Source organism: Ochotona curzoniae, unplaced genomic scaffold (genome assembly GCF_017591425.1).
Source record: "Ochotona curzoniae isolate NIBS_2020 unplaced genomic scaffold, NIBS_Ocur_1.0 contig_4105, whole genome shotgun sequence".
In the NCBI taxonomy this organism is placed as follows: Eukaryota; Metazoa; Chordata; class Mammalia; order Lagomorpha; family Ochotonidae; genus Ochotona; species Ochotona curzoniae.
The window spans coordinates 5,174,804-5,187,433 of NW_024466129.1; the positions used below are offsets into that span (position 1 = coordinate 5,174,804).

Genomic DNA, 12,630 nt, shown 5'->3' on the forward strand with positions numbered 1-12,630 from the left:
GTCCCCTCTGGTCCTGCACGTTGGGTTGGATGTTTGGAGTTATGAGTTCCAATGACAGTAAGTTGGTAGATCACTCTGAGCATGCGGAGCTCTGGAGTCAGGAAGAGGGGGAGGGGAGGGAGGAGGAGACTCGGGCTCAGATCTGCTGCCTTTCACACGTTCACACACTGAGGACTGTTTGCAAACCGTAACGTAAACTAAGCCTTTATCAGTCAAGGATTTATCTTCACTTTGAAATCTTGGATTACACCAGGGAGATACCACTGGTATAAATCCAAGCAGGATTAAATGCCTCCAGAACACAAATTGGTTTATAACTTGTAAAGATGCTATTTTTCTCCCATATTTTTCTTAAATGATAATAACTTGGAAAAGCCAAGAAATGTTTACTTTGGGTTCCACAAAATATCAGACAACTCTGCTGGTTAAAGGAAAAAAAAAACACTCTTAAGGACTCCTGACACATTACTGAATTTTACTTCTTTTTTTAAAAAAAGATTTACTTATTGGGCCTGGCATGGTAGCCTAGCAGTTAAAGTCCTTGCCTTGCATGCACTGGAATCCCTTATGGACACTGATTCGTACCCTGGCAGCCCCGCTTCCCATCCAGCTCCCTGCTTGTGGCCTGGGAAAGCAGTTGAGGATGACCCAAAGCCTTGGGACCCTGCACCCGCATGGGAGACCTGGAAGAGGTTCCTGGCTCCTGGCTTTGGATCAGCTCAGCTCCAGCCATTGTGTTCACTTGGGGAGTGCACCAGGGGACAGAAAATCTTTCTCTCTGTATCGCCCTCTGTCTGTAGATCTGCTTTCCAATAAAAATAGACAAATCTTTTAAAAAATGTTGTGTTTCATTTTTCTACCCCATTGGCTAAATGGCAATGCTTGTTTTGCTCATCTTACGAAGTTCTTGCTCAGGTTGTGATAATATTTTTAACATATTATGAACATGAGACAAATTCCAGACATACAATTACTCAGGCAATTAGATAATGACTTGCAGTTAGTCTGGGACCGGGATGCGGGGTGTGGCAAGGAGCAGTGTTCGGAGGGTCTGGATGAAGAAAACAGAATTACTGCGAGGGAGGATTAGTGGGGTGTGGCCCGAGGCTGCTTCTCCAGCTGAAGGATGGATGACACCATGCAGAGAGCAAGTTTTGACAAAGTCTATGATGTTTCATCCAGTACTCCCAGAGCTGTTTTTGAAATAATTGCTAGGTGAGTGGATTCCTTACATATTGATGAATAAGTTGCTGCTTGAAGTGGTGCACCTGCTGCCATTATGCCCGCATTTCTCAGTTAGGCTGCTGCGATTCCCACTCGGTCTGGTGCTCATTGGCTCCTCCTCTGCTCAGCGCCACGCCCTGTCACCTCGTGCTTCCAGCACTTTCCCTCAGCCACAAACCCCATGCGACCCCATGACCGACCCTTAGCAAGCGGGGCCTACATCTTGCAAATGACAGCTCAAGTCAACCACCGGTCACAGAGTCCACTAACCTGAAGGAACAGCGTTGAGGTCCCCCATTCCACGGGGACACTGCGGATGCAGGCCTGCTGGCTGTTGTCGGCCACCTGCCTCACCAGGCTCAGCAAGAGGCAGGGCGAGAGGATCTCAAAGGTTACTTCCTGCTTGGAGAGAGAGAGAGAGAGAGAGAGAGAGAGAGAGAGAATGACAATGCGTAAACTCATGATATTCAGCTCCCAAAACACACCAGGAGACCGCAACCCCTCAAACTAAACTGTCTCCTTGTAGACCAGACTCTGAACCCAAAAGAGGGACACGAACAGTGTCTCCTCGTCCCGCCCACCCCGCCAGGAAGAGGGTCTGAAAAAGTCGCCCGTGACCATGACAACCGGAGCGCTGTGAAACCCTGCTGCGAGAAAAGCGCGCTTTAAACGGTGTCCGATTTTTAAATCACTCTCCCATCACGTCTTCGTCGCCGCCCTGGGTGGGCAGGGAGATGAAGTCAAGGAGAGAGACAATATGCACAGAGAACACAAACAAAACACGCAGTGACACCTCGAGGGGGAAATGCCAACGAACTGGCCCGGGGATGGAAGCCAGCGAGAAATGCAATGTTTGGTTCCAACCGGGCTTGGAGCCCTGCCCTTCGCTGGCCAGGCCCCGTGCATCCCTCACACCACACGCAGTCCTAAACTGGCACGGACCCTGCACAGAAAGCTCCGTCCCAGCAGCCGGCCAGCCCTCCACAGAATTCTTTCCCTCCGAAGGTGCGGCCAACTACGGCAGCCTCTTCCCGCTTCTGGTCCCAAAGGAGAAACGCCGGCTCCCAAAGACACGCACGGGAAAGAGGGGGCGAAGCGAGGGCAGCGCCTCTCTCCGGGCTTTTCAAATTTCCCGCAGCCCTCGCCCTCCCCGCCTCTCCTCAGCAGCTGCGGACGCCGTGCGTTCGAGAAGCCGGCCGTGCCGGGCGGGGGGGGGGAAGGGGGCGGGTCCGGCGGGATGAATAGCTCGGCGTCCGACTGCTGCTGCCTGTGGGGGCCGAGCCTGCTGCGCCGGGCGGCCGACTGGCGTGCCCACGCGGCCCGCCGCTCGGCCCTCGATTGCTCCGTCCTATCTCCCTGGGATGCCGCGGCGGCAGCCGGGCCGGTGGGAGCCGGCGCGGGGTCGGAGCCGGCGCGGGGTCGGAACGCGGGGCGGCCAGCGCGGGGCGGGCCGGCTGCTTCCGGGGGTGGGCGTCCGCCAGCGCGCGCCGGCTGCCTGGCGGGCTGAGGCGGCCCTGCGGCCGGCGGCGGGCTGAGGCGGCGGCGGGCTGAGGGGGCGTCGCCGCCGAGCACAGCACAGCCCTGCCCGGCCCCGCTCCATCCCCAGCCCGCGGGACCTGAGCCCGGCCGGCCGGCTGCAGGTGGGCAGCGGGCGGCGGGGCCGGAGCTGAGCCTGCCCGCTGCTGCTGCTGCTGCTGCCGCCGCCGCCGCCGGGGCAGCATGGAGCTCTCGCCGGCCTCCGCAGGAGCCGCGGAGGCGATGTCCTGGCCGGAGATGTTCCCGGGGCTCGAGTCCGAGTCGCCGCTGCCCCCGGAGGACCTGGACGCGCTCGGCCCGGTCGGCGGGGCTGTGGCCGGTGGCGTGTTGGACCGCATCCTTCTGGAGTCGGTGTGCCAGCAGCAGAGCTGGGTTCGGGTGTACGGTAAGGACCACCGGCCGGGGGGCTCGCGTGTGTGTGTGTGTGTGTGTTTGCCTGAGATGAATCCCCGAGCCCCAGTCCCCTCCCCTGCCCCTTCCCGGGTCAGTTTCCCACGTCTCTTTTTGTTCTGGCCGTGTCCAGCCTAAGCACGGGGCCGGATGGGTGGGTGGGTTAGAGATGTGACTGCTTGTGGTCTTTGGACTTGTTCAGAAACCTGCAGGAAGTTGACGGTGGAGTTGGACTGTTGAGGTGTAATTCCTAGGCGATTGTTTCAAGGGGGAACTGCCAGTTGATCCTACGGGTGCAACCAAGGGACTGACCGGGGTTGCGTCTCTTTACTCTTGTTGAGGCAAGACTGCAAACTAAGATGCTTAAAAAAAAAGGCAGCAAAACTTAGTAGAGGAGAAGCTAAGCTAATGAATGAAATTAGTACAAATCCCAAAGGCCTTTCTGCGATGAGAACATTGTCTGTAACCTCTTATTACACACTTATTCCAAGGCGTGTGGATTGTGTCAGATTGCGCTATTGTTTCTGCTTTTCATTGTGCAGTGACCAGCTTGGCCACTCAGCAGGTTAAAAGTGATGAACACACTCAAACTTTCCCTTTCTGCATTCCTGCTAACCACCTCTTTAATTAAAACTGAATGATGAGATTCTATTAGGGTAAGCTTTGTGGCAGCATCATAACCATGATGGTTTCAAAAACCCGTAGCCCCAGGATTTAAAGTCTGGCATTTGGGGCTGAGCTGTGGCTTTCCAAAATTTTGAAATACAAGATGTTTATCCTTTAGCTCACGTGACCAGAAAGACATCAGCAATGTGACTGCGTAGACGAGGGCCAGCAGGAGGACCTGAGATGAGACTCAGGGTTGAGATGTTAGTGTGTAGTTGCGTGCCTGTGTGCTGTGGGCACAGTGTGGGCTGGGGTGCCTGCCCTCGTGCTCCTGGAGTGGGCGGGCGTGTACTGATCGGGAGTGAACCAGCCCTGGGGGATTGTCCTGTCCGGCCCAGTCATGAAGACCACTGACCAGAAGCTCAGCATCTGATCCTTGCCTCAGACTAGTCACTGACTAGCCATGCAGTCTGGGGGCGAGTTAGGTCACTTTTTTGACCTCTGATTCTTCATGTGTAAAATGAGTTAAATAATCTCTAATGGCTCATTCAGTGGTAGCAATCCACCATTTCTCATAAGCAGTCCTTAAGAATTTATATACCACTTTTTTTTTTTGGTGTTTGTTTCTTGATATTATTCTGTTTACCTGAAAGAATTAAAGCGTAAGAGTGAGAGAAGACGCAAGGTCACCCAGTTTCTGCTTAGCAGATTAGATGAAAAACTTGGGTGCCAGTTTTTCTGTCTGCCCGCTAATCCTGTTCAGCCGTTTGCTGTGACGCAGCCTGATGGGGATCTGAACACGAGTATGAGTTAGAATATGTCCCGGCCAGTGCATTTTGTTCTGTCTTCTTATCCTTGCTATGTGTGTGTTCTGTGTTTTATGTGACATTAGAAATAGGGCCGTGTTACTAAAAGCACAGATATGTGGTTCAGGCTGTCACAGTGCGGGGCTCTGAGCTGCCTGACACTGGTAGCTGCCTGCTTTGCACATCACCTGTTTAAATGTATGTTGTTATGGTCTGTTTTAGGGCTCAGTTTATAATACATACACATTCCTCTATATGTGTGCGTATCTCACATGTTCTAAAGAAATAGAATTGTGAACACAGTCTTACAGGGTTGAGAGCATACAGTACAAGGTTCTTTCCTTCTTTCCTTCCTTCCTTTCTTCCTTCCTTCCTTCCTTCCTTCCTTCCTTCCTTCCTTCTCCCTCCTCCCTTTCTTCCCTCCTTGCTTCCTTTCGTCCTTTCTTTCTTGCCAGAGTGACAGAGTGAGGCAGACAGAAAGAACTGCCTTGTCCTGGTTTACTTCCCAAATATCTGAATGATTGACGGCAGGAGCTGAAGACTCAATCCGAGTTTCCCAGGTGGGTGGCAGAACTCAACTCCTTGAGCCATCACAGCTGTCTGGCGTAACCTGCATGGCACAGAGCTGGCTCAGGGACTGCAGCTGGGGGCTGGGAATTGAGCCCCAATATCCTGATGGGGAGTGTGGACATTTTCACCCCTGGGTCAAATGCTCGCCCCTAGAACCTGAATTTTCACTGAGGCGTTGCTGCTGCTTGGTGGTCCATCTTTGGGTGAGCGGTCCTAATTTGCTCGATTCTGGGTGTCTGCGTTAAATATGGAGTCAGGAGTACTTGGTGTATACACATGTACTGTGCATTCCTGGGCCACATACAGGCTTTATTATCTTCTTTATTGATGAATCTGAAGTTGTTTTGTTGACTTCCTTCCCCAGGACAGCCCATCCTGCCTGCGGTTTTGTTGGCTGTAATATGAGGAATAATCCACAGCCTGTCTGAATGACTCTCGACTGTGCTGCTTGCTTGTTTTTAAGATGCCTGTTAGGACTCTCAAAGTCTTTGAAACAATAAGAGACTCAGTTTGGATCATACTTGCATATTCTAGTTTTTATTCTGTGTGTATAGAGCTCTGATTATCTTGGGTCATCTAGCTGCTTTTACACAATTTAAACACACTTTGAAGGATGTGGACTAATATATTTTAAGGAAATCCAGCACCTGAGAACTCAGTGGTGTGTGCAGCCTGCAGCTAGCGTGGCTAATTGTGTTTTAACCTGCCTGGGTCTAGGCTTCTGCCCAGCGTGGGGTTGGGAGTGATTGTAGGTGTGGTCCCGTCTAGCCGTAACAGTGTCTGAAGACACGCGCCTCACTTTTACCTACAGTGGCCTGCAGGTTCCCTCGAGACTGTCACTTCCAGGCATCAGACAAGTCCATAAGTTGGTATGTTTGTATCGTGATCGTCGGGGCCTTCCTGGGAGCACTTTTACCAAAAGGCCAGCAGGCTGAGTTTTGAAAGAAGTCCAGGGCTGATGCGCGTTTGCTTGGAATGTTTCCACAAGTTAGGGAGGGAAAGATGGAGAGCTTGCTGACGTCCACCTCAGTCCCTTCAGATACCTGATCTAAAAGACAGGGTCCCGTGAAGAGCCTCGTTAAGGGCTGTGGACTGCAGTTTGCATTCTCCGTTTGAAATCACGCTGCAGACAAACAACCCGAGTCCCTGTTCCCCTGGAGGTCCCTGTGCACCGGCTGTACGCACAGGTGGGTGGTTTGCCTCACGTGATTCAAAGACTGAGCGCGGTCTTGGCTCACAGTTGGCAGCTTTGGGCCTGTGATTGATTGTACTTTGACTCAGAGCTGTGTATTGGAAAAGTATTTTAGGATATGTTTAGAGCTTTTAAATAGGTAGATCTATGTTTAGAACACACATATATGCACCTCTTTGAAACAGAGCTAAGAGAAAACATCCCTGCTGTCCCGTCCTTCATTTTCTTTGAGTTGTAAGCTGTTTCGTTGGTTTCAGCATCATAGCAAGTTGTGCCCATGCCCAGTCAGGACTGTATGGGTTTTGATATCAGGCAGTCTGTCTTGTTCCTCTGTGTTCCTGGCTTTGCCACCCCGTCCGGTGGCTTGCAGGAAGGCCGTGTCTGTTGAATGTGGCTCCACGTGTTCTTTGACCAGCGAGGTCTGCACCTGACTGATTGTATGGGTGATGGAGCAGCTTAAACAAAGGCATGCCACAAACAGCTAAAAATGGATGCAGAATCCAAGAGCATCAAATGCAGAACAGTTTCCAGATATTTATAGCCTCAAAGCAGTCAATTGGCTGAAAAAGCTCAGCAGGCTAGCAGAAGGAAACGGGAGTGGCAGAGCCGGCCTTGCTGTCTGTGCTTTCTGGTAAACAATGAGAACATTAAAATTAACTACTTTACCGTGAATGGGTGGCCAGTGTAGGACACTCTGGGAGAAATTCAAGATAGCAGTCCCTAGAAGTGCCTGCAGTGGAACTCTGCTGGCGTGCACACAGGGAAGCTCTCGGAGAGCCTCGGGAAGATGCAGCTGGCACTGTGAGAGGTCCAGCAAAAACGTGTGCTTTTCAATTTATATATTATCAGCAGGATTTAGCTAAAGTGCTCAGTTAACAAAATAACTATCATTTACATAAGCTGGTATACTTCTCATTGTTTATTGATGACACAGGGACTTGATCGAAAATTTCTAATGACTGGTTCTATCCCAGCAAAAAAGAAGAAAGGAAATTAGCCATACTTCATTAAGTGCTATATAAATCCAGAAATGTGACAGTGGGAATTTGGTCAGAGTTTTCAGGAGCTGACTATGAACTGATGGGGCAGAAGACGGATCTAATCGTGTTACCTTTTCTGCATTATGGATTAAGAGAAGGAGATGAGATTTCACTACATGTCTAGACCATGTCTTTCCATTAGCTAAAATGTGGCAACCGGTAACAAGTCTAGGAAGTTGTTTCATTTTGTTTCTGAATTAAAATGGACTCTCTGGCCTTACACAGAATGTCCTCAGTGCATCACTCATTCTTACATCTTTTGAATATATGGCCTGTTTTGTAACAATATGGAGATGAATGAAATTCAGCAGAGACCAAGAAGGTTGTGTTCTGGTTAGTTGATTGCTGAAGGAAAAGCAGTGAGTGTGTACCTAATATATCCCAAGCACTCCTGTTGGAGTGTCTTCATTCCCTCACGCTGTTGTTGAGCCTTTACAAAGGTGCAGTAATGTTATAGAAACTTTTGGAATCTTAAACTTAATGCTTAGGGTGCAGCATGGGTTTGAACGTTGACATGTTCAATACGTGTGCTATCCAAATACATTTAATACACAAGAAGAGTAGAGTCCTTCATTCAAGTCAGAACTTCCTAGCGTGCCTAGTGGCATGTTGTAGATTTTGAAACTCCTTTTTCCTAAAGAAAACAAAACAAACCCCCCAAATTCCCTTTTCTTCCTTTGAGAGAAAAATTTATATATCTTATTTAAATTGTGTGTTCTATTAAGGTGCATAGATGTTGGATAGTATCAGTGTTTTTTTTTTTTTAATTAGAGGAGGTAATTTTAATGTGCTTAGTGTTTGGACTTCCATTTATTTTGTTTGCACACAGAAGATTTTTTTTTAATTGTTAATCACATTGTGTTATGTGATACAGTTTTGTAGGCACTGGGATTCCCCCCACCCCTCCCACAACCCTCTCCCCATGGCGGATTCCTCCACCTTGCTGCATATTCACAATTGAAGTTCAGTTGGGATTCATTCATTGCATGCATATACCTAGCATAGAGTTCAGCATCTTGTTGTCCAGATAAGTTCAGCGGTTTCTAGGGGAGACCTTCTCTGGTCTGAAGGTAGAGCTAACAGAGTAAAGTCCCTGTCGGTTAAAAGCCCCTACAAAACATCAGCAACAATTTACAATGTTATGAAATTGATTGACATAGTATTGAGTAAACAATATGTTAAAAGTAATGCAAGTTCAATTAGTATCAGTGTTTTGAAAAATAATATTTATTTTTTGCCCTTTATTAGTTGATTTCTTGATATTTTAATTTAAATGATGACAGTATTTTGAAGATTAGAATTAAGATTCACATTGTTTTTTCCAGAACTATTTGAATTAGAGTGTGAAAATTTAAAATGTTTTGATTTTAGAAAATGAATATGGTGTGTGTACAGTAACAGAATCCCCCCTAGTGGAATCCATAACAACAGCCAGAAATCTGTTATGTTGATATTGTTGCGATTAAACAAATGACTATTCACACTTGGTGGCATAGACTGTATAAATAGCCACATGTCAGCACAGGTCGGATTGCACTCCCAGAGAAGTTACGAGAAGAGCTTTGCTTCTTCAACTTGTGCAGCTCCCTCCGCTTCCCTCACTCCTCAGCCCCCATTCAGGAGAAAAGGGAAGAAAAGGAAAATCCAAAGTATTAGTTCCGCTCAGCTTCCCCCACACCTTGACCTTCCCAACCCCACACACTGTTCTCATGGCTTATCATTCTTGTCAGCTATGTAAGCAACACCAAAGAGATAATTAAAATTTTTTTTAGTTATTTGTAGGCAAGGTAGTTACCCGGCAGGGGGAAGAGAGAGATCCTGCATCTGCTGGTTCACTCCACATGACTCAGTGGCCAGAGCTGGCCTGGTCCGAAGGCGGCAGCCAGAAGCTTCTTCTGAGTCTCCCAGAGCCGGTGCGGCAGCCTCGCAGTTGGGCTGTTTTCTGCTGCTTTGCTAGGCTCATTATCAGAGAACTACATTTGAGGTAGAGCATCCCCATATTGAATGCTGGTGCAGTAGGCAGCAATGTAACTTACCATGTCACAGCATTGGCGCCTGGACCTTTTTTTTTTTTTTTTTAATTTGGTGCTGATACAGGTTTGAGAATCTGCACAGTTTTTTTTTTCTCCTCAATACTTATTTTATTCTTATTTGAAAGATAGAGTTGTTACAGAGAGATCTTCTTTTTGCTGGTTTAGTCCCCAAATGGATGCTTTGGCTGGAGCTGGCCTGGTTCAAAGCCAGGAGCTTTTTCCAGTCTCCAACATGGGTGTAGGGGCCCAGTGACTTGGAGGCCATCTTTTGCTGCTTTTCCAGACAAATTAGCAGGAAGCTGGATAGCAAGTAGAGCGGCCGGGAATTGAACCAGCACTCATATGGGATGCCAGCAATGCAGGCAAAGGCTTATACCACAGTACTGGCCCTTAATTTTTCTAACAGGTAATACAGAGTTCTAGAATGCTATTTATAAGGAGAGAATAGTTTAAAGATTGCCTTGAGATTTTTTTTTTATATAACAAAATATAGTGCATGCTGTGTTGCTTTATTGCTTGAAATTTTTTTTTTTTTTTTTGGAAAGGCAGGACAATGGAGAGGGAGGTTGAGAGAGAGATCCTCCATCTGCTGGTTCACTCCTCAAGTGGCCTCAACAGCCAAATCTCTGGCAGACTGAAGCAGCGAGCCATCAAGGTGTTTTGCTTAGCTGCTTGGGGGCCTGAGGATTTAGGCTGTCTCCCACTGCTTTCCCACGAGTGGAAGGCTGAATCAGAAATGGAATTGCTAAGACTTGAAGGGCACAGCATGTGGCTGCACATTAGGGAAGTGGAGGCTTAAGCAGCTGCGACTCGATGCTAGCGCGCAGCACACACTTCTAAAAATGACATACAGTTGTGTGTTGGAAAATACATGTCTGTGATTTACTAAGGAAGAGAAGAGGAATTCCCATGAAAAAGCAAATGGGCTGCGTTGAAATGACGAGAGCGATCCCAGGCAGAGTGGTTTCCGATGCTTTGCCAGTGGAAGGCGAAGCAGCATGTTTATTGTAATTGTTCTTTGCAGTTGCTCTCTTCAGCAGCATGAAGTGATTTGATCACCTTTTAAGTAGGTGAACCACAAAAAAGCATTCACCAAGTGACTGAGTTAATCCAGAAAAAATGCAGCTGTTGTCCCTCCCTATTGGAAAAGCTTGTGAGTAGAGTAACTGGAGAGGTGTTTGGTCTTGCTAGCCAGAGGCGGGGTCTGGAGCGCGGGAGGGCGCTGCTGAAACTGCTTTCCCCTGTCTGGGCAGGGGGGTAATTGCTCACTGATGTTTGTAGAAACAGCTTCCTTCCCAAAGGCTAGCAAGTGCTTCTCTCACACCGGCAGGTAGTGAGCGCTTGGTAAGTTTCGTCTGGGTTGTGTCCTGGTGAGAAGGAAGGCATGGCTACCTGAGAGCAGATGTAACCCAGCAGAGGGCTCTTGGTGTGAAGGAAACACAGAAACCTTGGAGGTGTGACGTCATTGGCTAGGACGTGGTACTGAACTTAGGGCTGGCCACAGTTGGTGTCAGATTCGTGGAGACTGAATTCTGTCTTCTCTAACCAAGGGTTAGTAACATTAACTAGTTGTCTTACTTTGGTAAAATCCAATTTAGATTTTCTTCCCTCCTATATTGTCTTCAGCATTGCTTAGGTGTCACTGTCAGTAGGCTGGCCATCCATGGAATCCGTAAATACCGTCAGGAGAATATGGACTTAGAGGGGAAATTATTTAACAAAAGACAAGAAAACCACATAGAATTGGGTGAAAAAAAAATAAAACTTTAAGGACAGTAGCACTAAATATTTTCAAAGCAATGCTTCAGGTTTCCTCATTGAAGAAACTAGCTCAGAGAGTTTAATTTATTTCCAAAATTGGAGACAAATTCCAGTTTGTCAGGACTGGAACTCTTAACCTCAGGTTCCGTCTCTTGATTTAGCCTGTGGCTCTTAACTACTTTCCCTTAGGGAGATGGCCTTTCAAAGCCAGAGGTCAGGGAAAGTCGACAGTGAGAAATACCAGATTGTTAGTTTCACAGTCTTTAAGGGAAATGCTGGAAGTACCATTACCTAGGTAACAGGAAACAAAAACAGACAAAACATCCACAAAATATGAGGACGACAGTCATGTCAGGGATTCCTGAGAGGTAGACCAGATGACAGATTTTTCATAGCTCTTCCTTAGTTCTTTAAATGTTATTCTTCATGCTGTGATTGGAAGTGTTGTTTTAAGGAAGTTTGAGCACCCTTCAATTTTGTAATAGCTTTCTGCTTTCTCCTTTAATATCCAACGTCCTGTTCTTATTAAAAATTAATACCCTTTTTCTGATTATGAATATTAGCTGTGCTTAAGGTAAAGAATTTTAATTTAGTGAGGGCTAAGGAAAATTAAAGCTGCCTATAACCCCTTTTCCAGAGATAACTGTCTTTACGATATTTTATTCCCCTCTCTCCTGTGTATGGATTCATATTCTTGTATGTATTGGTACTATGCTGCGTGTATTTTGTTATCTGTAAAAGGTTGTTCATTTGAAAGGCGGAGCTAGGGAGGGAGAGACAGGCTCACTTCTTAAATGGCTGCAGTGGCCAGGGCTGGGCTGGGCTGGAGCCAGGACCCCCTCTGGGTGTCCCACGTGGGTGCAGGGGCCCAAGCACCTGAACCATGTCCTCTGCTTTCTCAAGTGCTTTAACAGGAGCTGGATCAGAAGTGGAGCATCCAGGGAGGGAGTTGGCACCCACAGAGAATGCGGGCATTGCAGACGACAGCCTAACACATTAAGCCACAGTGCTGGCCCCAGCATTTTATTTTATTTTATTGTAATGTCTTTGAAAGGCTGAGAGATTGATAAGAGAGAAATCTGCTATCTATTGATGTGCTTTCCAGATTCTTGCCTAGTTGGAGTTAGGCGAGGCCAGTGTCGGAGTAGGAGTCAGGCCAGGAACTGCCGTGTGGGTGGCAGAGAGCCAGGTGCTGGGGGTGTGCAGTGGCAGGATGCTGGAGTCGACGGTGAGACAGACGGCAGAGCACTCCTTTGTGGCATGTACATCCGGAGCGGCGCCCTCACCCCGTGCCAGGTGCCTGCTCCTCTAAATACTTTACAGCCTGCTTTTTCCTCAAAGCATTCTGTTTCTTCAGGTTATCAAAGATATGACTTCAAAAATATCTTGAATTTATTTTTACTGTTTTGTTTTATTGTAATTTTAAGCTTTATTTTAAGCCATAGGTAATTTGGAAAAATTGAAAAAAATAT

General features: G+C 47.6%; 1 protein-coding gene across 2 annotated transcripts in view; it reads left to right on the forward strand.

The window, feature by feature from the left end:
- The first annotated feature begins 2,770 nt into the window (after window positions 1–2,770).
- Window positions 2,771–12,630, forward strand: part of RASAL2 (RAS protein activator like 2) — a 303,879-nt gene continuing 294,019 nt past the window's right edge. For both annotated transcript variants that reach the window (XM_040984310.1, XM_040984311.1), the window contains exon 1: window positions 2,771–3,145. In XM_040984310.1, the coding sequence (XP_040840244.1) occupies window positions 2,944–3,145 (202 nt within the window). In that variant the 5' untranslated portion in view covers window positions 2,771–2,943. The remainder of the gene's footprint in view (window positions 3,146–12,630) is intronic.